At 46.4% G+C, this 25,899-nt stretch overlaps 1 protein-coding gene across 1 annotated transcript in view; it reads left to right on the top strand.

Annotated features, from left to right (window-relative positions):
* The window catches only part of OXNAD1 (oxidoreductase NAD binding domain containing 1), a 49,714-nt gene that overhangs the window by 6,161 nt on the left and 17,654 nt on the right, over positions 1–25,899 (top strand). Inside the window, exons 4-6 of the mRNA XM_030887632.2 lie at positions 5,669–5,795; positions 6,250–6,313; positions 19,196–19,302. Coding sequence (XP_030743492.2) covers positions 5,669–5,795; positions 6,250–6,313; positions 19,196–19,302 — 298 coding nt within the window. The remainder of the gene's footprint in view (positions 1–5,668; positions 5,796–6,249; positions 6,314–19,195; positions 19,303–25,899) is intronic.

Raw genomic sequence — 25,899 nt, 5'->3', positions numbered from 1 at the left:
GCCATCTAGCTGAGAAGCAACAAAGCCCACATGGAAAAAGCTCGCCACTCTGTGTGATCACAAAGTGTTAATGGGATCAGGTGTAAGGCATCAAAGACGCAGAACAAAAAATCATTTCAATGTGAATGAGGAGGAGCATGAATTAGAGACCCAAAGCCCATCTGTAGTCGACTGGACATCCCCCTACAGAAGGGTCACAAGAAAGAGACAAGCCAGTCAGGGTACAGTATAGCACTGACGAAACATACAACTTTCTTCTAGTTCTTTAATGCTTCCCCCCCCCTCTCCCCCCGCACTATAATGATCCCAATTCTACATTACAAATCCGGCTAGACCAGCGCATATACACTGGTACAGATAGGAACTGAAAACACAAGGAATCCAGGACAGATAAACCCTTTAGGACCAATGATGACAGTATTGATACCAGGAGGGGAAGGGGCAGGTGGGGGAAGAAAGAGGGAACCCATCACAATGATCTACATATAACCCCCTTGGGGGGTGGCAAATAACGGAAAAATGGGTGAAGGGAGACAGTGGTCCGTTTAAGACATGAAAAAATATAATAATTTATAAATTATCAAGGGTTTGTGAGAGGGGGATATGAGCTGATACCAAGGGCTCAAGTAGAAAAATGTTTTGAAAATGATGGCAACTTATATACAAATGTGCTTGACATAATGGATGGATGGATTGTGATCAGAGCTGTAGGAGCCCCCAATAAAATGATTTTTTTTAAAAAGAAAAATTCCTTGTTTTCTTTTTTGTGGAACCTTCAGGCAGCATAATCCTAAGTGATATATCCTACAGTGAGAATAATTTATTTTCGCCATAGTTGTTGACCACATTGAGGAGAGCAATGTTCCCATCGGTAAGGAGGTGGTTAACTGCTGTTGAGTTGGGCCTACCTCCTGGCGACCCCAGGCGCAACAGAATGGGACCCTGCCCAGATGGTGTCAATCTTGCGATCCTATTGACTGATTTTCAGAAGTTGAATGCCAGGCCATTCTTCCTTGTCTGTTGTAGTCTGGAGACTTCACCGACACCTGTTTGGTGTCCTAGCAACACCCAAGCCGCCTCTGACAGGTAGGAGGTGGCTGCACATGAGGCATATTGGTCCCGAATGGAACACAGGTAGAAGGGGAGAACTCTACCACTAAACGACCTATTTAACTATGGTGCTAGCTGCCCTTGACTCTGCTCTGACTCGTGCCCACTTCATGTAGAACTGCCCGATGGGTTTTCAGAAGATTGCCAGGCCTGTCCCCGGAAACACCTCTCCGTGAGTCTGAATTGCCAGCCTTTTGACTAGTCGTCAAACATAACCATTTGAGCCATCTAGGAAGCACCTGGTCAGCAGTTCACAACCACCAACTGCTCTACAGGAGAAAGATGAGGCTGTCTATTCCCGTGAAGAGTTGCCATTTGAGGAACCCACAGAGGCAGTTCTACTCTGCGCTGTGGAGTTGCTATGATGAAGAGTTAACTTGAAGGCAGAGGGTTTATTTTTGCGTTATTGAATTGATCCCGACTCAGCGTAAGTGACTGAACTGCCCCACTTGTAACCTCTGTGGGAGCAGTTTGTCGGGTCCTTCTCCTTCGTTGCTGCCAGTGGGTTTGAACCTCTGACTGTTTGGTTAGCATCTTAACCCTTGCAACCGCAGGGCTCCTTTATTAACTCAAACTCCAAATCCACTGCCATCAAATTCTCCTCTGTGGGTTTCCAAGACTGAAACTCTTGACAGGAGTAGAAAGCCTATTCCTTCTCCCAAAGGGGTTGGTGGTTTTGAACAGCTGACCTTTCGCTTAGCAGCCCCATGCATAACCACTGTGCCACCAGGGCTCCTTGTTGTTAGGTGCCCTCGAGTCAGGCTCCCCCTCCCAGTGATCCTATTCTGCACAGCAGAACGAAACACAACTGTTGTGTTTGCGTCTGGTGCTGACAATGATTAATTTTTATCAAGGAACTTTAAGTGCTGCGTAACTATTCGGGCATTGCTCTGGTGTTTTCAAGGGATGAGCACCTTCCTCCGCAGAGTTAAAGACAGGCCAAACTCCAGAAAATCAAATTCCCCGCCATGGAGTTGAAGCTGACCGATAGCCACCCGGCAGGACAGGGTAGACCTGCCCCGGTGAGTTTCCAAGACTAACTGTTGACGGGAGTAGAAAGCCTGTCTTTCCTCCTTGGAGCAGCTGTTGGTTTTAAACTGCTGACCTCGGAAGATTTTTAAAAAAGGAAAACAGAAAAGTGGAAACGGGAGGAAGAATTGATGGGAGGGGAGGATGGGGAGTGAGTTCTCTGTGCGATGATGCCCGCCGATCTAATGAGCCTTTTCTTCCGAGGCTGAGAGAGGAGTGCTTTCCGCGTTGTCACAAAGCGTTGCTCTCCCGTGCGGTCTGCCTCTGCAGGGACCTTGTGAACACCTCGTTCCTTATGGGTCAACGGCCCGTGTTCCAACTGCTGTCTATCAAAAGGTCTCAAAGTCACACTGGCACCCCACTATTGCCCAGTCCGTCACCCAGCCGGGCCCTGAATGACTCCTCAAATAGAAAGCTCAGCAGTAAGTTTTGCTTTTTTTTTTAAATCATTTTATTGGGGGCTCATACAGTTCTTATCACAATCCATACATACACCCATTCTCTCAAGCACATGTGTACATTTGTTAAGTTTTGCTTTTTTGTCTTTCAATGGTTAGTGCATCATTTTTGGTTTAGCACCTGTAAAAGCGTGAAACTACATTTAGTAGTCTTGCCTGTGGTCAAAGAGGCTTTACCTATTTTTCATTTCCTGGAGAATGGAAAGCACCAAATAGCACGTTTGTCTACAGTGGCGCTGTGTCATATTCAAGACGCACTAGACCTTTGACCTTAAAGGGGTGGGCTTTTGAGATTCCGTAGCTCCACCACTGAACAAATTCCACCACACCGTGCTGTGTGCATGGACTTTCATTTCTTCTCTGTCTCCACCTACTAGAATGTAAACTTCCAAGCGGGACTTTGTTTTGTTTAAGTCTGTATCCCGATGTCTAAGCCACTGTCCACCAGTGGGAGGTGTAATGGCTCTTCATTGAAGGGTTCAGTGAATGGACATGGACTCAATGAATGATGTGATGAGTACAGGCAGGCCCCCGGGCTACGAACAAGTCCAGTCCCTAGTGAGTCTTTAAATAAAATTCGTAGTTAAGTCAGGACAAGGGCCACCGTTCTTGTTTAGCCTTCAGTGCCGGCAGAGGCATGCACCCTTTTCCACGAGTTTTCCCCTCTTTTTTCCTCTTTTTTCTTCTTTTTTCCCCTCCCTCTCCCACCCTCGTGAATTCTCGATCAATTATATATTGTTGTTATTCCATGTCTTACACTGTCCGTTGTCTCCCTTCACCCACATTTCTGTTCGTCCCCCTGGGGGTGAGCTATATATCCAACCTTGTGATGGGTTTCCCCTTTCCTCCCCCTCCCCTCCCGACCCTCACCCCCAATCTTCATGATTTCGCTTTTCCCACTACTGTTCCTGAGGGTTTTATCTGTCCTGAATTCCATGTGTCAAAAGCTCTTATCTATACCAATGTGCATACTCCTGTCTAGCTGGATTTGTAAGGTAGAGCTGGGTCATGGTGCAAGGTCAGGGTGGGGGGACGCAGAGAGGAAGCATTCAGGAACTAGAGGAATGATGTGTGTTTCATTGGTGCTATACTGCACCCTGGTTGAATCGTCCCTTCCTTGTAACCCTTCTGTGGGGGGATGTCCAGTTGTCTACAGATGGGCTTTGATTCCACACTCCAACCCTCCTCTTTCACATCAATATAATTGTTTTAGATTTTTTGTTACCTGATACCTGATCCTGTCAACACCTCATGATCATACAGGCTGGTGTGCTTCTTCCATGTGAGCTTTGCTGCTTCCCTGCTAGATGGCTGCTTGTTTAACCTCAAGCCTTTAAAACCCCAAAGGCTATATCTTTTGATAACTAGGCACCATCCACTTTCTTCACTACATTTGCTTATGCATTCATTTAGTCTTCAGTGATCGTATCGGGAAGATGAGTGTCAAAGAGTGGCAGGTTATTAGAACAAAGTATTCTTGTGTTTAGGGAGGCCTTGAGTAGAGGCCCAAAGTCCATCTGCTATCTTAATAATTAACATATAAATATATGGACATTGGCCTCGATCCCTTTCATTATAAATTAATATATTTACATATATGCATGCCAATAGCTATATCTCCATAAATAGCTTTTGCTTCCTACTTTTTCCCTCTATTTCCTGCCTCCTGTCCCACTATCATACATACCTGCCTCCTGACCCACTATCATACTCACCTTCCACTGGACTCTAAGCAATTCCTCATATATACATCGCACTTGATCAAATCCCACCAGGCCTCCTCACCATCATTTTAGGATCTCGTTATTCCTTTATCCCTGAGTTTGGTGGCTCCCCGTTCTCCCTCCCCACCTGAGACTGTAAATCTTCACTGAGCGGACAGCCTCATCTTTCTCTCGCAGAACAGCTGATGGGTTTGTATCACCGACCTCTTGGTTAGCAGCCCATTGCTTAGCCTGCTGTGCCACCAGGCAGCTTCAAATGTTTTGAAGTATGCAAAACATTCAAGGCCAAGGAGTTAGTTGTCCCATAAGTAGTTTGTGAATTGAATGTTTACTTTTCTAATATTAAACTTATTACTACTGATTTAAATGGCACCTTTCTTTCAAAGCACGCACAGAAACAGGTGTTCATGTATGTTTCAATAAGAAATATATTAAAATTGGCATGGGAAAATGTAATAACCAAAAAAAAATGTGTCATCTGACTCCCAATCAATGCCCTTCCTAATAGGGAGCAGTGGCTTTAGAATGTGGGATCTTGGGATATCTTCCTGTGTGTCTTTAGCATCTATTAATGTATAACCTAAAAACTGAAAAGCATGCGTATCTTAAGACAGTGTCGTGAATATTTACAAAGTGGTGTATTTTGGCGAAGCAGTCAGCACCAAAACCTAAAGGCAACATTAGCTACACCCTCCAGAGACCACCACCGCCTAATTTCTAGCATTACAGATTTTGCCCCTTTGATTCAGTACGATGTTTTCGAGAGTCCTCTGTGTCTGTGTGCAGCTGCACGTTGCCCGTTCTCATGGCTGTGTGTATGCTGTTGTGGGAATATATCCCAGTTAATGTATCCAGTCTGTGATAGCCGTTGGGTAGCTTCCACTTGGAGCTGTTGGCAACAGTACCATCGTGCTCCATGTTGGTTTCCCCGTACTTGAGAACCTCTGGAAGTTGGCCTGCTTGTGTAGTTTTTCTATGCATCTCTTAGTGTCCTTTGGGTGAAATAAAATTGTATTTGGCATTGAGTTCAGAAGTCTCAGCTCTTCCATAAAGCATGCGATGTGCCACGTGCCATTGGTCAAGGGTGTTGGAAGCTACTAGGGAACATGAATCTTGACCGCCCCAGCGATCACCCACCTTTGCCCCATAGAGATGAGAAGAATCAGCCCTGCAGAGTGGCAGCCGTCTTGTCAGGGGGAGTTAGGCCCAAGGTTGCCTTACCATTAGGTTGATTCACAGCAGCAGCTACAGAAATCCAAACGCCTCCTCAGTGGCCTCTGCCAAGCAGTCTGATATTTCCCCACTCCTCCTGAAAATAACTCACCTCTCCCTTTCATGTTTGTCCAGGAAGCACCGCGGCCTGGGCTGCTGCCATGATTCCTGGGTTGCTGCAGGGCTCCATCGGCGCCATCTGCTCTCGGGCTGCCTCGTCGAGAGTAACCCCTCAGTCCGTGCGCCACCTCTCTCTAACCAGGTGAGGCACCTGCCTCCAGGGTCACGTGAAGTTGGCTCTCAGAGGGACTTGGCCCGCTGGTAATCACGGGAGGCGAACCAAAGCCCTGACGGTGCTCAGGCCTTGGCGGAAACTTTCACACATGCTGTTGGTAGAGCGCTACGCTGCAGATGGGCACATCTTACTTTCCCCGGGTCCTACACTCTACTGTAGAGTCGTGTCGTGAGCCAGACATGACTTGGTGGCAGTGATGAGTGTGTTTGGGAGAGTTCACTCCCGTGATGATTAGTCTCCAAACACCCCCCCAAGCCCCACCCCCCAGGGGAGCAGCTCTACCCTGCCCCCGTAGGGTCGGTCACTGTGAGTCAGCATCGACTCGATGGCAGTGAGAGTTATATCGTTGTGGCTAGTCATAGTATTATTATTCTTTTTATGAGGATAATACTTAGTAACCTAATTTTACTTTCTGTTAAAGCGTAATGAAATCCAAAAAGAAAACTGATCACTTGGAGAGAACTGCAAGTTTCGTTCGCCGGGAGGTTTGTATCTGTGGGCTCTGGCCGGGTCTGTCTGGACAGCTTGCACGCAGTGTGGCTGGCTCCCGGACATGGTGGTACATGAGACAGAAGAGGCTGGTTTTCTGAGCAGAATAGATGGTGACAGACTTGTAAAGATGGCAAAGACCTGTTCACATTTCCCCCACCTCCAGACAGATCCATTCATTGTTTTTTGCCACCTCAGCGCTGTCAACATGTGCAATTCAACAACACTAGTTACATGAACTATGTTGCATGAGAATCACCAGTGTTGAGTGGATTAATCTTTGATGAAGGGTGTGTTGCAGCAATCAGGGACTCATCTCCACAGACTGATGTTTAGGGAGAGGGAGAGAAGTCCTTTTCTTTTTGCTTATTTGTTTACTCTTCGGATGGAGTATCCCAGTCTTAGTTCTCATTCTGACCCCAGAATACTTTCTTATGTCATCCGAGGAGGGGAGCACTGCTGTCTGAGAGGTCGGTAGGTGAGCGCTCTCTCGCCACCCTTCTCAAGGACGACAGCACTTTCCGACCACGTTGAGATCACTTGGAGCTGATCTACATTGCGGGGCTGCAGGGGGGTGGGGGTCAGGAACTGGGCAGCCAAGGAACCCACCCTTTCTCTCAGCCAGAAACAACATTTCCACTTGAAAACAGAAGTTGGGCATTTGCCCTTTGCCCTGTTGAGGGTTTTTCATGTATTGGCATATGTTTAATGATTGTGAGTGAATCTAAATGGACAATTTTGAAAGCCACATTTTACATTAAAACTCTATATAAGGGCTGTACACAGCTACAGCCATCGTGAGCAACGGTCCTTTGGCTGTGGTTCAATGTTTCGTTTTCATAGAAGGCTGCACTTGCATGTAAAGGCTTATTGTTTTAGGTCCCACTTTCCAAGCTAATTCTGCATTCAGAAATTGCTCTGGGACCCGGAGTGGTACGTTTGTTGATTCAGCCTCAAGTCAGTGTTTTCCTGAGAAGCCTGGGTAAAATTAGTTCAGCACAGTAGATTTATGGCTGTGTGGGAAAATGCACTTTTCCCACTGAAGATAAATCTGAAAATACGGTTTTTCCGCTTGCTTGTTTTGCTCGACACACAAAAAAAGGCTGATTCTGTAAGTGGGAGAAGTATCAGGATTTCTTTTTAAAAAGTAAACACATTTTCAGTTGTTAAGAAAAAGTGATTTATTTAGCAGGCTTGGATAATACTATTTCCTGTTTTATTATGAGGTGGACTGAATTCAAGCAGGGGAAGGCAGACACTGTCAGAGGCCAAACGGTAAATACTGTATATACTCGTGTAGAAGCTGAGTTTTTCAGCGTATTTTTAATGCAGTTTTGTGGTAAAATTAGGTGCCTTGTCTGATATTCGGGTCGGCTTATACTCGAGTACATATGTTAAGTGCTCAGCTGGCCACGTGGGTTTGGTTGGTACTTCCACCCTTGGCCCCATTGTGCGGAAGCAGCCACAGATAGTGTGTAGTGTGCACAATCAGTGTAGCTAGGTCCCACTAAACTGTATGTCCCCAAACACCCGGATTTGGCATGCAGGCTGCAGTTCGCCAATCGCTGAATTACCATAGTCAACTTGGGATTTTAAGAAAACAATTACTGGGATTTCGGCGGATTATTTTGAACCAAGTTTAATTGAAAACTACAAAGAAAGTTGAAGTAAGCACTAATAATTGAACAGTTTAGTGCCCAGAAATCAGAAAATTACAAGGTTAGAATTCTGATCATGATAGTTCATTCGAGGAAGATTTCGGGTTGTAACACTTTTACTTCCATTATTAATTTCCACGCTTCCCCCAAACAGAATGGGATGGAAAGAAAGCTAGATAGACCACCTTCTATGTGATGTGGGAGGCCACCATCTCTATTGTACAAGGTCACCTCAGGCTTCACCCCAAGTCAGCAGAGGACTGCTCTAAACCGTAGAGCCGGGGCCCACCCTTGAACTGTTCAACCAGATGGCATCTCAGCCTCACTGTTAGAGAATGACACCAGGCTCTGATAGTGTGGCCTTCTTGCCTGTCATTGGTATGGCCAGTGTACTTCTTTCAGAAAGTTCTTACTGTTGTGAATATATGCAATAAAACATGCACCAGTTCAGCCGTTTCTACATATACCGTCACTGACACTGATAACATTCTTTGAGTTGTGCAATCTGACACACACACACACACACCCCTCTTTGTGAGTTGTCCCTTCCCCGTTAACATAAACTCCCCACTCCAAAGATTCTGATCAAGTTTTTAAGTTACTGTTATCAGTGTGGTCCAATAGAGAGCTCCGTGCTCTGGGCAGACATTCTTTACAAGTTCAGCTCAAGTATTATTTGGTTTTAAGAAAAACCTGGGGGTTATTTTTGGTCTAAAGATTATTTCAGGGCAATCATTTCAGGGGTTCATCCAGCCTCCAGGGCTATTTAAAAATCTGGATTTCAGGAGAATTTGAAATTCTCTTTTATAAAGAATATACTTTACAAACCCCTCACATCTCCTGGGCTGTCCAAGTCTGGGAGGTAGACTAAAAATAGATTGCTGCCTGCATTTCCCAGATGAGGGCAGGGAGTCCAGGAGATGCCCCGTGGCCACGTCTGGTTTCTAGGCCAGACCCCCTGCTGACCCCGGCTGGAGTGGGTGTGAGAACCGGGGTACTCACTCACTCACCCACAACTGCCCTTTCTGCATTGGACATTGTGTTTCCTCTGGAGAACTTTGTGGGCTTTATGATGCGAATGTGTTTTTCTTCCACCTCTAAATGTAGCCAGGCTGAGGTCATGCTGATGCAGGAAGCGGACCTCCGCAGTGAATGACATTTGACTGTGTTCACGCGCACAGTGCTCTCCTAAGGACCGGTGACTGAGTAGCCTTAGAAATGTCAGGGAGATAAGGGTAGGCGCACTGTGATACGGTGGGGATTGTTGAGGCAAGACTAACATTTTTCGGACGGGGTCACTCCCTGCTTCGCCCTTTGTAGAGCTTTGGCCCACTGAGCACAGTGGATTCTCTTCAGCACTTTGGTGAGAGTTTGGCAATAAAGGAGTTTTTTTAAAGATGGGCTCATGAATGGTTCATTTATTCGAGTAGAAACTTGCTGAGCTCTGGGCTAGGCCCTGGGACTCGCCATAGAAAATAACCGATGAGGTCTTTGCCCTCAGATTCTAGTGGGGCTCTGATCACAAGAAATGGTTTTTCTGCCCACATGTGATTTTGGAAAAACCGGTGATTCTTTTAAGTTGTATTCTTGCTCTTCTTTTAAAGCCCATCCCCTAGCCCACAAATGCCTTTCTGTTTTCAAAGCGCTTGAAAAACAACAGATTGTTACCTGAGTCTCAATCATCCAAGGAGGTTGCTGGAGGGATCCTTTCTAAGATGAAGAAATTAAGACTCTTAAGATTTCAGTACTGTCACTGCTTCCTGATTTGCCTAAACTAGTCCTGGCTTTTACCTCTTTTCTTGGATGATTTTCAGTAGAGCTTTCATGCTCACAGTTGCCCTGTTTGGGAGGGTAAGTTATATTGTAAATAATATTGTCAGCCTAAGCGTAAAGGACTGGTTCAATTTAAGTGGATGATTCAGCTCTTAAACTCAGCTCTTTGATTTTCAAATTTGGATGTCAGTACAGCAGCAACACCTGATCTACCCTGTTTCCTGAAAGGAAGACATCCCCCGAAAATAAGACCTACTTAGTTTTGCCTCTCACTGAAATATAAGGCACCCCCGAAAATAAGGCCCCCTGAATCTACCATAACTCCGGACCATAGCGGCAGGTGCCGCTGCGCAGCTCACTGTTGGCCACAGCTCCGCCCGTGCAGACAGGAAGTGCGAGGTCTCTTTTAATAAAACAATAAATGTGTACCGTATTCTTCTTCATGGAAAAATAAGATACCCCTGAAAATAAGACCTAGCGCATCTTTGGGAGCAAAAATTAATATAAGACACTGTCGTATTTTCGGGGAAACAGGGTAGACAGTTAAGGCTTAACACAAGGAAGGGCTGTTTAATATGTCCTCTTTGTTCCAAAGCAAAACTGCACTTAAACATTGCAGGCAGAAGAAAGGGGGGTTGCTGGTGACACTAGTAAGTTGTGGTTGTGGTTGTTGGGTGCCGTCCAGTCAGTGCTGATTCCCAGCGACCCTCAGCACAGCACAGCAGATGGAAACACTGCCAGGTCCTGCACAATCCCCACAACACTCTTCTATTTGAGCTCACTGCTGCAGCCCCTTTGCCAACCCCTTTCGTCAAGTTACCGTACATACTCATGTATAAGCCGACTTTTTCAGCATACTTTTTATGCAGTTTTTGTGGTAAAATTAGGTGCCTCGGCTGATTTTCGGGTCAGCTTATACCCGAGTATATACAGTAGTTCATAAACTCAGAGGCTGGGCTTCTTGGCCAGAACCTGTGAGAATCTGGCCATCCCTACTGCAGGTTATCAAGGGCTGGCAATCTGCCTGGCTTGTGGCTTTGCTGAGGCTTGGATGTGAGTGGATGGCTACTGCTACAGCTAGAGAACTGGACCCCGTCCTGGGCCCCTCACTCATGATTCCCTGCCAGGTATCACCTTGTGGAGAGATGATAGGCTCTTGTGGCCTTCACCTTGCCGGTGGGGCAGGCATCTCTTTAACACGGGCCATTTCCCAGCAGTCGTGCCCCTAAATGTGCTTTGGTGATGTAAACCTGATGCTCAGAGAACTTTTTCACCAGCCAGGACTTTCCAACCTCACCACACTGTCAGCGCTGACTAAGCAGGGGGCTGTGGGGAGAATCTTCCGGCACCCACAGTCAACAGATAGCTGCAGGGGCCTGGGCGACAGCCTCTTGGAGAAGCTTCAGTGAAGATGTCCGATGGTCCTCAGCAAGGACAACGGACCCTGCCCGGTGAAGCCTTCAAGAGGAGGCCTCCGAGGGGAAAACATAGCCAGCAGCTTCGTAGCCAGGGCAACTAGCACAGCACCACGACTCCACGGGCGCTCACAGCCTGGTTCACAAGTCTTCATCCGCGGCTGGCTGGCTGCCTGTGCTGCCTGGGATGAGTTGCCTTAAAAAGTACGAAGGGTGATACTATTCCTGTCAAGAGGAAAGGTGACCAGGGAAGTCTGTTCTCTAGTCCCGTGCTGAGGTAAGTTAGGAAAAATCAGAATGCCGTTTGCACTGCCGTTTCATAACTGCCCAGCACGTAAAATGTTAGCTCATAAAATGGAGCATCAGTATTTTTCACTGGCACTGGCTTAATAGATGACGAAATGTGAGAGTTACACCTCTTTCCCCTTGCCCCCTTAGGCAGCCCTATTGTGGGAGAAGTTAATTTTCTTTTAATTCAGTTAGCTGTGTTGCGGGTGCCCAACTCCATGCTCTAAATACCTGGGACACAGGGCAGGCCTCCTGCTGTGCGCAGAGCTTGTCAGCTGGGAAGTGCATCGTAAAAGCAGCCCAGCAGGATCCTGGGAGACAAGTGTCTGGGCGCCCTTTCACATCGTGTGTGTGACAGTTGAGCTGAGGCTTGCCTGCAGCAGAGTGCCACCGCACAGCATTCCTGGCAAGAGCAGAAGCTGAGGTAGGAATGAGCTTGGTGTGCTGCCAGGAAAGTGGTCTGATGGGCAATAGGTCGGGGCTAGGTTATGTGAGTGGTCCACCTGGATGAGGACTTGGGATTTCATGGTGGGGTGGTGAAAGGTTTTGAGCTGGGAGGTGACACATGGTTTACATTGTGCGTGAGTCGTGTGCTTAGCAGAGGACAGGATTTTGTGCTTTGACACCACTTATGCAATTGCCACAGACCTTTGGAAGCTTAGAGGAGGGCCGTGGTGGAGGAGTCGGAAATCAGGGGGGAGTCAGGGGTGGAGGACGGCTGGTAGGATTCACAGGTGGTGTGGACGCGGGCTGGGACGGGGATGGTAGTGCACGAAGGAGAAAACGCGAAGATGATGTTTCAGTTTGGGGTCTGCACATTCAGGTAGCTCCATTATGGTGACACATATTTGCTAAAATCACCTTGCTCCCAGCAAGGCTGACCCACCCACCTGAGAAGGCTCTCCTCTCTCCTGCATTCTCTCCGTCAAAGTACATGGGACATGCAGTTTCAAAGAGCAACATCGGCAGTAAGTGCCTCTGTAGTGCTGACCATGCACTTTGTACATAGGAATTCACTCAACCCTCACACCCACTTGACAAGGCACTTTAAAGAAGAACAAGAAGAGAAAAAGGAAAACATCGCCCTCAAATTGATTCTAGTGCATGGCAACCCTTTGGGATAGAACTTAACACCACCACCACCTCCACCACCACCACCACCCCCAATACGGTTTCCAAGGTTGTAAATCTTTAACAGAAGCCTGCCATGTCTTCCTCTCACAGGGCAACGAGTGAGTGGGCCACTTCATAAAATTCGTTTCTCATCAGATCCCTGCTCCACAGGTGGCTCTTCGCCACCGTGCACATGGTGACATGGGCTTATTGTCCCAATGTTGAGGGTGACAGGATGCTCCATGTAGACTGACAAGCCCTTCAGCTCTGAGATGCCGTGTCCTCACTACACTTCCGTTTCAGGTCACCTCTAACCCTGGCTTTGCTGACGCTTCTAAACCAGAAAATGAAGGAAGGGGAGCGATTTCCTGTCCAGAGACTTGCATCAACAGTGACATCAAAACACCCCACATAAGACCAATTTTTTAAACCAGTGTGATGGAATTTCCCAGTAGATGTTGATTCGGTCAAAGCATTCAAAATGAGTACTAGTGAAAGTTGGCAAATGCAGTGTTATTTTGTGGGAACCGTAGAAGGGCCTCAATGTTATGTTATGGAAAGCTTCATTTCCTGCCATGTGTTTTGACTTAGAACATGGCTAGTTGAGCTTTTAGTTGCAAAAATCTGTTGATTCATTAAGCGTGAGCACACGTGCAAATGCTCAAACTGTAGCTTCTGCCTTCGTATTGTCCTTTTTCCGTAAGACAAGGGATGGGATATAGCAGGGGCCATGATTACATGGCCTAGTTACCCGAAACTAGTTTCAGAATAAAATACAGGTGTGACTTTCAAAAAGATTTGGTTAATGTCTTCCATTTGCATTGTTGGAATCTTCATATAGAATGCAGTATTGGTGTCAATTAAGTGACAGTTGTCAAAAAGGCGGCATGTTATTAAGAAGATGTGTTACATGTTGCCAGTTGTAGTGAATTATTACGCAGATTGTTACGGCTGACAGCAATTGGGGTAGTTCTGTTGTATGAATTCAAGTAGCATAGGGCATGCCGGGGACATTTTTACTCATGGAACTCTGCTAATACAAATACAGACTTCTTAACAGAAAACGGATCTTCTTCAGTAGAGTGTGTATCGTCTTTTTGTCTTTACCGAGTTTTGTGTTTGGACTGGCCAGCGGCAAGTCATTGCATTCCACACAGCCTACTGCAGTCGTGACGGATTCTCCAGCCAGAGCCCAGTCTCTTCCCCGGCAGTGACTCCAAATGCCTAAGTCCTGCCACCAGGTGGCTTTCCTGGATGTGTTTCCGGCCGACACAGAATCCAGTTTAGCTAATGAATCTGGTGAATTCCTGTCATACTGTTCAGAATGCAGGCATCTAGATCTCGACTGCGCCTTTCCCGATTCCACAGGAACGAATAGCCAATGTTTATAAAATATTTCTCTGCTCTGGAAACATGAGAAAATAGAAGTCATAATGCATAGAGCGTCTCGATCCTCCTTACTCACAAACCAAAACAGAATGAGTGGCAGAGAGAGATGCCTGTCCTCAAGAGACCTGCAAAGCGGTTTTCTCTGTCAAATCTTAAGACACCCATTTAGATTTTCTTTCGTGTTTCCCACCATGCCCCTCCTTTTAAAAAACACAACAAAAGGCTCTTAAACTTCTACTAATCTTGTTTCTGGAAGCCAATTTAAGTTACTTAAAGTTGGCGTTTTCATTCGCTCTGCAAATCTATCTTGAGCCTTAGTTATGTGTTGGGTCCCGCGCTTCATCTGGAGCTGGTATCGACTAAATTCTTCCGAAAGCCTGACCTTAGGAGGCTGGGGGTCTAAGTGGCGGAAAGGCATGCTCAGGAATATTTGTAATTCAAACACTATGTGAGAAGGGTAAGAAAGGCAGAAGCATTCCGTTGGTAGATGAGGGGAGAGGGGAGAAGAAAGAAGGGGCACAGGAGGTGATAGTTGAGCAGGACTTGGAGGGCTGAGTGGGAGATAGATGGACAGAGCCGAGAGAGGGCAGTCGGTGCAGAGTGACCAGCACTTTGGAGAGGAGGGTTGGGGTCAGGTGCCTGCAAGGACTAGCAGCTTGTGTCCAGCTGGCTTGAAAACCACTCTCACAGAGGCCTGGTAGTTCAAGCTGGTGTCTCTTACCAGAGCCTTTTTACCATGTCATTTGCTTTGAGTACTGGAGAGCCATTGTGGAAGTAACTCTGTGACATTGGGGCATTAAGTATATTCATCTATTGGCCACTTGAAGAGAGACAAGAGGGAGACAACTGAGGCAGCAGTGCAAGGGAGAAGAAAGAAGTAACCAGGGCAATGGAGTAGGAGCCCTGGTGGTGTAGTGGTTATGTACTGGGCTGCAGTGTGCATGGTTGGCAATTCAAAACCACCGGCAGCTCCTCAGGAGAAAGACTTGGCTTTCTACTCCTGTAAACAGTTAACGTCTCAGAAACCCGCAGGGGGTCGCTAAGTCAGCATTGGCTAGATGGCACTGAGTTTGGTGTTTGGTCTTGGAGTGGGCCAGGTAAGAGAAAGATGGGAGCTGACTTCCTGAAATTTGACGATGTTGGGGACAAAGGCCTAGAGTAAAGACAAAATGTCAGTAAGGCTTTATTGAGTCCATAATTGAAGCCCAGGGGGATGGAAAGAAGCTGCTGCTTCTGTGCTCTGTGGAGGTAGGACAGGTCATCCATCCAGGCCTCCTGTTGCCAGGCACCAGGCTCGAGTACTGCTTGTGGAAGGAAGGAATATGGTGGGTATAGTTGGATCAGTGGTGAAGGCCAAAGACCGTAACCTTCAATATTCATTAGACTTGAACATGAAGATCTTCACAACCAGATGAATAGACAGCATCATATAAACTGGGAAGAAATTGAAGTTGCCAGTGATTTTACTCTACTTTGATCAACAATCATGAAAGCAGCAGTCAAATAGTCATTGGGCAAATCTGCTGCAAAAGATCACTTACAGATTCAAAAAGCAACGATGCATTTTCATAACGGGTGTGTCTGACCCACCCCCATGGTCTTTTCAGTTTCTGCATATGGAGGTAAAAATTGGATAATGAAAATGTACGCGAGACTAACTGGTGTATTTGAATGGAGCGTTTGGAGACTATTGAATATACCACAGACTGCCCAAACAAGAAACACGTCAGTCTCAGAAGAAATGAAACCAGAGTTTTCCTTGGAAGCAAGAATGAAGACTTGCTTACTTCCGCTACGTCATCCGTAAAGAACACGCACTAAAGAAGGACATTTTCTCTGATAAAGGAGCGAGACAACAGAAACATGGGACATGCTCAAGGAGATGGACTGACGTAGTTGCTGCAAAAAAAAAAAAAAAGACTCAGACATTTCAACCATCAGGAAGATGGTGTGAGAGTGGACACAGATGTTTGGCTCTGAGTAGTGTCCACATAAGTTGGAGCTGACTTGATGGAGTTACAACCAACATTAACAATTCAACGTCAGGTGATTAAGGGCCCGCCGGTCTAGGTTTGAATCCTGACCCAGCCATTCCTAGCAGGGTGTTCTCAAGCTACTGAACCTTGCAGTTGCTCTTCTGCAAAATGAAGGACAAGAATGCTATTTGGGGGGCTATGATATGATTATTCGTAACAATTGAATGAATTCCTTCACATAAGATATTTATCACAGTGCCTACTAGAGAGCTGAAATAAATGCTCATCAGACATTGGCTGCTGTCATTCATAGGGAGTGTAGATAGGAGCCTGTGATTGAGAGAGGAGTGATGATGAGGTGTTCGCATGGGAGATAATAGCCTTTGGAATGCTTGGGATCCATAGCTGATGGCGGGGATGCAGTATAGCGAAAGCTATCACTCAGAAATTGGCAGAGAAAGCTGGACGTGGTAGAAGTGAAGAGGGTCCAAGTTGGAGAGGCAAGAGAAGTGACCCTCTGCATTCAGTATTGGTGCTTGGGCCAACATTTTTAAAAATAGTGCAGCTTTTTAAGTTTTTCTAGCAAACTCATTGATAGGGTATATATGTCGTACAAGACCACCGCACTGCACAGGTCCATATAGTAATTCACCTAATTAGTTCCTGGTGCAGCAGAGTCCTGATGAGTAGCATATATAATGATGAAGTACAGCATGTAATACATACTAACTATAATCACTTATAGTATAATCACCAGTGAGTATTATGAACCAATGCTGTAATGTGCTCCATCTTCCTGGGAAGTATAGGTGTTTGTCTCATTTTGTAGCTTAGGGAGGCTAGGTAACTCGTTCAGAGTCATAAAGAAAACCGTCAGGTGGTGGAGCCAGGATTAAAGTTTGGCTACAGAACATGTGCTATCAACAGCTATATTACACTGTTTTCATTTCTTTTATTCCGGAGTTACATTCGGATGAGCACACGCCATTGCATACCGTGTCTGACGAAGCAGGAAGCACTAGAAAGTACAGTTGAACATGAAAGAGAGGCTTGATGGAGGCTGAGGGGGCAGTATGTCAGGGAGGGTGGGCAGGAATGGGGCAAGAGTGCCAGTAGAGAGTAATGGGAAATAACCCCATTTGCCCTCAGGAGACAGGAAGATAGGATCTGAACAGAGCAGGGGGAAGGACGATTTTGCAGAGGAGAGGGAGAACATTTTCGGAGGTACACGAGAGCTTCGAGAAGTTCATGGAAAAGCGGAATTAAAAGATCCTGGTGGTATTCCATGAACTTTTGAAACCCTTGTATCTTGAGGCAAAGGCAACTGCCATGGATGGTGAGAAGTTTTCAATGGATTTTCTTTTAATCCAAACCCCCAAACCCTTTATTTCTGCTTGATATGATTTTAAGATCAATGTTACTAAAATGCTCATAAAATGCAACAAACCCATACACAAACCCGAGCCCCCCACTCAAAGCAAAAGCCAAAACAAACAAACAAAAAATGTGCAAACCATATGCTTATATCCTGGCTGATAGTTCATACAATGAGACCATAATATTTTGAAAAGAAATATTTTAGCTCTATAAAATATTATTTACCTTGTCAGTAGTATATTGTAACAAAAGGAATTAACAATTTGTAATCAGTCTTCCTAAAGGGGGCATAATGATTAAGCACTCAACTGCTAACTGAAAGGTTGGTGGTTTGAACCCACTAGCCGCTCAGCAGGAAAATTAATGTGCCTGGTAGTCTCCTCTGTAAAGATTAACAGCCTTGGAAACCTTAGAGAGCAGTTAGTCCTACTCTGCCCTGTAGAGTTGCCGTGAGTTGGAATCAACTCAGTGGCAATCGACTTTGGTTGTGGCTTTTAGATAGGCATTTGATCGATATGTATAGACTTTGGCTGTGGTTTTTAGATAGACATTTGATCGATATGTATAGACTTTGGCTGTGGTTTTTAGATAGGCATTTGCTATATCTGTATAGTGATAATGTGAATAATAAAACCCAGCTACTAACACCCACTTATTACCATGAGCTGATTCCAACTCGGAATAAAATTGCTCTATAGTATTTCTTTTTAAAAAAATCTTGACAGTTTTATTGACATATAATTCATATAGCATGTGAATTAAATGGTTTAACGTACTAAAAGGAGTGCATTCATCACCACATCACTTTTAGAAATTTTTTTTCCGTTCTTGTACTCATTATGAATGACTCCCCACAATGGATTTTGCATGCCTCCCTCAGTGGTTTGATTTGACCTCATCCTATTGAAGAAAGGGGCAGGGAAGTACCAGGCATTAGAGGGGAAGGTGTATTGGCCTTGACAGATGCCCAAGGCACCCTTTGGTGAAAGTTACTGCCACCCGCTAAGGGGCGTGCTGCTGATTTGAATGGTGGCCTCTCAGGAGGAGGCTGAGGAAGAGGGTGCTGCCTTTGCCCTCTTGTGGAGATTTGCAGGCCTAGAACAGGGAGGACAGCATGAAGGGAGCAGAGACTTGAGTTTGAACGATGCCGAGTGACCCCTCCAAACCAGTCAGTCCACGCCCACCAAGTTTACCCTGGCTCAGGCCACCCTCTAGAACCGAACGGAACTTCTGGGGAGATGGCACTTGGTCAAGGAGTGTCCCTGCCGGGGCTTTCCAGTAACCAGATACCGAATTCACAACAGTGCTGCTTCAGCTGTCTGCGCAGAAAGACTCTTGTTCTTTTGATGCTGTGGGCTATGATCATGGCCATAAATGCCATCAAAAAAGAATTGCTAGAAAAAATAGATTCTATAAACAAGACTTTAAAAAAAGCACACAAACCCAGTTTGTTTTAGATTATGAGATCGTGCAGACACAGTTACTGTGGAATGGCTCAGGGCTGAGAAGGAGCTGGAGGTGTCAGGGATTGGACCAGGCAGAGGGCCTCCTGTTGCGGGGCACAGATGTAGCATGTAGCCAGCGGGGAGGGCTGCTCCCCTGGGTGCCGGGCCCAGGGCGTGGCACTTCACAGACACTCACAAATACACGCTCTCCTTCCTCCCTTTGAGAGATGAGTTCACTTTGCAGAATAAAAGGATACTAGTATGATAGCAAGTCTTTGAAAAATAAGCAAACGGTTCGCTTGGGGGTAGGCAGCATTTCTACCAGCCCCGTCTGGTGTTCTTGGTTTCAAATCCCACATCTTTGTAGACTGATCAGCACATCACGCCGTGTCCCCTGGGCCGTGTGCACACTAACCTGAGCGGCCATCATGTTCTGCTTTTTAGGTTGTGTCGACCGCTAAGGTGTGTGGAGCTGCAGATGAATCGCCCTCAGTGAAGCTACTCCGCCTGCTTGTTGCTGAAAAAGATTTTTCCTTTAAAGCTGGCCAGTGGTAAGTGGCTTTTCTGTTCACTGTGTATTGTCATCCAGAAGGTGTCACCTGACAGGAGGGATTATGTTCTTCCTTCCGAAGGGACTTTCGTGGTCAGCCATTTACCAGGGGTGTAGGATCCGCAGTCCATTTCCATTCAGGAGCAGTCTGTCTGGGTGTGTGGACTAGTATCTCTTCCCTGCCTTCAGCACACACCTTGAGCTGGAGCCGGCCGTCCTCTCTGTCGGATGTGAAAGCTGCTGCCTTGAGTTTTTCAGATTCAAACAAAGCAGCTCGTTCTGGTCCATGGAACTGACAGCTCTAATAATGACGTTCTGCGGGAATGGTTGCTAATAGAATGCACTGTAATAATGTGTGATCTGCCTAAGAGTTATGTGCTGCCGGAGAGTCATACGCTCTTACAAATCCGTCTTCGTTATGTCAAGCAGAGCAAACAAAGCCGTCTGCAAAGGAGAACCATTGTGTCCTTACGGAGGAGCTGACCACGCACTCTCTCTCAGCCGAGTTCCCATTTCATTTGCCACCATCGCTGACTTCCCTGTATCCCTCATACCTTGCCTGCATTGAGTTGAAATGTGTTGCCTAAATTTACCATTAGGATTCCCCCAACCAGGCCCAGCCCACACAGGCACACAAATCCTAAGTCTGGCCTCCCCCAACTCTGAGAACTAATTAGTATGCTGACAGGGTAACAGCCCAGCTGTCCCACTGTTCCTCCCAATGGCCTCCCTGAGCGGCAATTTTGTTGAATTGTAAATAAAGCAACTGTGTTTCCTTGGGATAGGTGTGTTTGGGTGTGGGTGTCCTTTATGTAAATAAAGCATTCATTTCTAACCGGATTTCTGGCATGTCAATCTTGACAGTAGCTCTTCTTCGGAGTCACTTGCCTAATTTTGGCGGTCCATCTGGAAATGTGGTTTTGTTAGAAGGAGGAAGTGTGATAATAGCAAGAGTTAGCAGTCTTGTGTTAATAGTTTGTCTTTGAATTTAGAACTAGAAAACAAGATGCTGATTGCAATAATTCGCTTTGGTGGGCAATTTGCTGCAATCTTCCACATGTTCGGTGATACATATTAAATGCGTGCATGCTGGGTAGGGGTGTCTTAGGGGGTAGGCTATAGATCTACCCTTCAAAAGTGTTTGGCAGTTAGGACAACTTAAAAGTGGGAACTTTAATTGAAATGATCTCTTTCTCCATTTGTCCCTTCTGTGGAAGTATTTATGTCCTGCTCAAAGCATTGTTCCTGTTCCTTCAGTTGTGAATTGTGCCAAGACTCCGATCCTGGTTTTCTGATTAGAGATATTGTGTGCATTGCTTGCAGTGCGCCTCCCACGGTGTGTGTGCAAATCACCCAAGAGAAGAATGTTATCATGTAGAAACAGGGTCCCATGGTGATTTGCAAGGTCAAATTCAGCAAGGTTGATATTTAGGTTCCCAGAACAGTTGAAGGATTGGTCGTTTCACCGATGTTAGGCTTGGGTTAGTACAAGCCTCATGGACTCCTGATTCAAAGGGCAGACTTGGATGGAAGTAGGGAGTCAGCACTGGCTGGTTCGCCTCAACCTGTTCCCTGCCAGGTGTTGGACAGCACTCACTGCTAGCACCTTGACCTGCCCTTGGCTTTGTAGATGAGATGTTGAGCTCCTCTGGACATTTGATCGTAAGGTTACAGAACAGCCATTTTGCTTAGGTCAAAGGTGTCCGTCTTTCAGGGCTATTAGCTAAGATGGTGTGTGCTTTGGACCCTCTTGGATCATCAGCTCAGTAGTAACCAACATGTGGCACTGTGGGGAAGAGAGTCAAGTGGCTGCGGCACAATATGTGCAGTCAGCGTGACCAGCAGGGAGATCTGGAGACAAAGGAGGGCATTGCTGTTGGGCTGATCTTTGGGGTGGGCTATTGGGCCTGGGTCCCCTGACTCTGAATTCTTGGCAAGTGGTCATCTCTAACACCCCCACAGCTCTGAGCATGAAGCCCAAGTCCAAACCCCATCAATAAAGGATTGCACTATGAGACTAGATGGAATTGTGGCCACCAAGCCCCATAGTGACACTTTCAATATAGACCAGAGGCAAGCCTCCACCACATTTCCTGTGCTGCATTGTCCCTGGGCCTGCAGAAGGGACTGTTCCCTGTCCCGGGAAACTCATGAGAAGAACTTAAGTAATCCAATTCAGACAGAAAGGCCGAAAGAGGAAACTCCTTCAAATACCATTCTCACAGGAGCCAGGCTAACTGTCTTGGGCTCCTCTTAGCAGTAGGTCCACAGTTAGCACTAGGCTCCATGGGGAGTCCTATTGTGGACCAAACCTCCTCCCTCATGGCAGAAGTAATGTCATTCCCCCACAGGCCTGGCGGTTCCACCAACAGTCTTCATATGGTGTGTGACCACACTGAGTTTCTAGTTCCAGTGTTCAGTGTGGAGCTCACTTGCCTTCCTTCTGGAATGGCTCTGCCTACTCTGGTAGTGGGCATCCTAGTAGCCCAGTGCTCCAGAGATAGACAGCCTGGGCAGTGGGTGCTTGCTTTCTACCTACTAGCTTGGATGTGGGCAGTTTCCTTACTTCTCTACGTCTCACATTTTTTATGTGGGAATGGAAAGCCGAAGTCTTGGAACAGTGTCATTAACATTTGACTGAAGATATTTTAAAAGCAGTTGCAGTTAAACATCAGGGAGGTGCCAGAAACTCAAGCCAGATTCAGAAGAGGATTTGGAATAAAGGACACAATTGCTGATGTCGGGTGGATCTTGACTGAAAGTAGAAAATACCAGAAAGATATATATGTATCCATGTTTTATTGAGTGTGTAAAAGCATTTGACTGTGTGGATCATTACAATTATGGATACCATTGGGGAGACTGGGAATTCTAGAACACTTGTGCTCAAGCGGAGCCTGTAATTAGACCTAGAGGCACGTATGCAAACGGAACAAGGGAATACTGAAGGGTTTAAAGTCGGGAAGGTGTTTTGGAGAGTTATAGACTGATACCATACTTACTCAGTCTCACGCTGAGCAAATAACTGAGGAAGCTTGGCTGTATGAAGAAGAAGATGGGGTCCGGGGTGGAGGAAGGCTTATGAACCACCTGCTGTATGCAAGTGACACAGCTGGCCTGCGGAAAGTGAAAAGGGCCCGGAGCACTGGGGAGGTTCACACTACCTGCCGTCTTCAGCATGGACTGTCACCCAAGGTCCAGACAGCCCACATCCGCACACAACTGCCCCAACAGACAACAACATGACGGATGCAGGAAATATGGGCGTTGTCAGGGATTTCAGACCACCTGGGTCACCACCAGTGCCTGGGAAAGCAGTAGTCAAGCATCAAATGATATATTGCAGTGTGGTTAGCTGTAAAAGCTGAATTTAAAGTGTTAGCTAAAGCAAAGAAGTCACTTTGGGGATAAAGGTGCACCTGACTCAAGCCAAAGTATTTTCTATCACTTCATACACATACAGGAGCTGGACAGTGAATAAGGAAGACCAAAGAATTGATGCATTTGAATGACGGTTTTTCATGAAAAATATGGAATATACTTTTGACTGCCAAAAGAACAAACCGGTATTGAAAAAGCACAGCCAGAATGCTGCTTACAAGCAAGATGGTGAGTCATAGCCTCCTCTCCTTCCGGCATGTTCTCGGGAAGAAGCCATTCCTGGAGAAGGACACGTGCTTCATCAGCTGAAAGAGGAGCCCCTTCAGCAGGACAGGTTAGCACCGTGCCTGCCGCCGTGACTTCTAACATAGCAGTGATTGTGATAAGGATGCAGGACCAGGCAGTGCTTTCTTCCAATACACACGGGGCTGCTGTGAGAGTTGGAACTAACTTGATGGCACCCAACCCACAGTGAGGTTAGTAGTAGTCCTCTGTGTCTTGGCATATGTAAAGTTTTAGAACAAGAACAACGCCTAGTATTAGTATTATTCGTTTTTGTTATTGTTGGTAAGCATTTCATTCAGTTTATCTGTGCTCCTAAGGCCCGTGGACAACTCCTATTTTTCCATTCCTTGGTCAGTTCCCTTGCACTGTATGCTGTTGATTTAAAGAGAGGCAGACCGGTAGGGCAAGCAAAGCCAGAATATTTTCACAGGAAGCAAAGAAATCCTCGGTTTTAAGGGCTTCACAGAAGATAATGATAACACTTCAACAAGCGGTGCTGGCAAAATTGGATTTCCATTTGCAGAAGAATGAAACAGGACCCATGCCTCACCTCATATACAAAAGTGAACTCAAGATGGGTTAAAGACCTAAATGAAAACCTCAGAACTATAAAGATCACCGATGAGAAAGCAGGGGCCCTAAGACAGGACCTAAACTATCAAACATAACAGAAAGCGCCCACAGCAGAAGACAATATTGATGGCTGAGACCTCCTAGAAATAAGACCTGTGTGCATCATAAGACTTCACCCCAAAATGAATCAGACGCCTCGGACCGGAACGAAAACATTGGCAATGGCATATCAAACAGGAGAGCGGTCTCTAAATTAGTCTTCATAAAACTGAAATGCCTCAATAAGCAAAGACAGAAAATCCAAGTCAGCGGTGGGCAGAGGACATGGACAGATAGTTCACCAAAGACGACGTTCGGGTGGCCACAAACACACAAAGAAATACTCACCATCCTTAGCTCATCAAGAGACACAAATAGAAACAAAGATGAAGAGACCACCTTACCCCTTAGCATTGATAGCGGACTTAAAACACACACACACACACACAAAATAAGGCATGCTGGAGAGAGTGTGGCAGGATTGGAACCCCCATACCCCGCTGATGGGACTGTCAAACTGTGTCAGCCCTGTGGAAGGCAGCGTGGTGCTTCTTCAAGCAATTGGAAATAAAGCAGCCCTGGCAGTGTGGTGGGTTATGAGTTGCACTGCTAACCCAAAGGTCAACAGTTCACAACCACCAGCCACTGCTAAGGAGGAAGATGAGGCCATCTGCACCCGTAGAGATTCATAGCCACAGAAACCCTGGGGGCAGTTCGCCTCTCTCCTGTGCGACTGACTCTGTGGCAGCAGTGAGTGAGTCTACATGCAGATTTACCAAATTTCCCCTCACTGCAATTTTTGAAAGTTAACCCTTGACACAAAAGGGGAGTGGAAATAGAAATAGACCCAGCAATCCCGCTGCTTGGTATATACCCTGGAGAAATAAGAGCCACAACACGAACAGATTTATACACCCCCATGTTCATCACAGCACTATGTAGAATAGCAAGAAGACGGAGCAACCTAATGCCTACCAGTGGAAGACTGGAGAAGTAGACTTGGGTACATGCACATAGTGGAAGACTATGTAATGTTAAAGAATAATGATGAATGTGTCTAACGCCTCATGGCAGGGATGAACCTGGAGAACGCTATACTCAGTGAGATGAGTCAGTCACCAAAGGTTGCATATTGTATGAGATATAAAAGAAAAAGAAGTAGAGCAAGTTTTCACACTAGACACACCGACTGATGGCTGCCGAGAGTGGGTGAGAAGGCAGGGAAGAAGGGGAAGTCCCAGGCTGGAGGGTAGACAGACGGTTGTTAACGAGGGTGAAGGGCAGGACAACATCCAGTAAGAGGGAGATAGGAATAGGGCCAAGCATCGGGGAGTTTGATAAAAATGACCTGCTCATAAACCTTTACCTTATTCACAGTAAAAAGCTGGGGGGGAAAATTTTTTTTAAAAGATGATAATATAAATTTTTATGCTTGGCCCCTACTGGGTTTGTCCTAAGAGGAGCAGGGTTAGAGAAATAAGACTACCCCTGTCCTCTATCAGGGCTGGCACGGAGAGCAGGAACCAGCCTCCAGGGCTTGGGCACGGCCCTGACTCATCACCCCACAGAGAAAGCACTGGCGTTCTTTGGTGTCATGCTTCAGGCATGTCCTCTGCCACAGCTTACCGGTGAGCCCTCCGAGTCTTCTAAGACGCGGTCTAGGCAGTATCTCCTCTGTGAAGTCTTTCTCAAATCCTGTGACGTTAGAAGCAGCAGCCCCTGGGTGGTGCAATGGCTCGTGGCTACTAACAGAGAGGTTGGGGTGTTGGGTTCACCCAGAGGCACCTCAGCAGAAAGGCCTGGTGATTGACTTCTGAAATGCCAGCCCTTGACAACCCCAGGAAGTAGAGTTCTGCTCTGGCACCTATGACATCTCCATGAGTCAGAATCGGCTGAAAAGAGCCGGTTGCTCTTCCCCCTGCAGGTTTTATCCTGACCATGTAATTGCATTTATCTGCTAATTTCCCTCCCATTAGACTGCGCTCCTTTAGAGCAGAAAGCAAGACATACTTGCATCTGTGTATGGCTTTGCCTCTAATGGCTTTCACAGTGTCTGTATATGATAAGGAGCTGCTCTGTATGGAGTTTGCACAATTGAATGAGCGGCTCTGAGTATTGTAGCAAAGGACGGAAGCCAGTTGGATCACATAGTATAGATTCATCCAACCAGTTTTCATGTCTGCTGGGCACTGGGGCAGAACAGCGCTGTTTTGTATGGTTGTGTCTGCTTCACTATGGACCTCACGGTTCTGGGCACCAAAAACGTCAGTACCGCAAAGGGCATTTTTAAAGCTGTATTTGTGTGTGTGTGTGTGTGTGT

Source organism: Echinops telfairi, unplaced genomic scaffold, assembly GCF_000313985.2.
Source record: "Echinops telfairi isolate 266 unplaced genomic scaffold, ASM31398v2 ScPeMD7_7420;HRSCAF=8458, whole genome shotgun sequence".
Classification (NCBI taxonomy): Eukaryota; Metazoa; Chordata; class Mammalia; order Afrosoricida; family Tenrecidae; genus Echinops; species Echinops telfairi.
The sequence above is the reverse complement of the archived record's forward strand: the minus strand, read 5'-3'. Positions and strand labels throughout refer to the sequence as shown.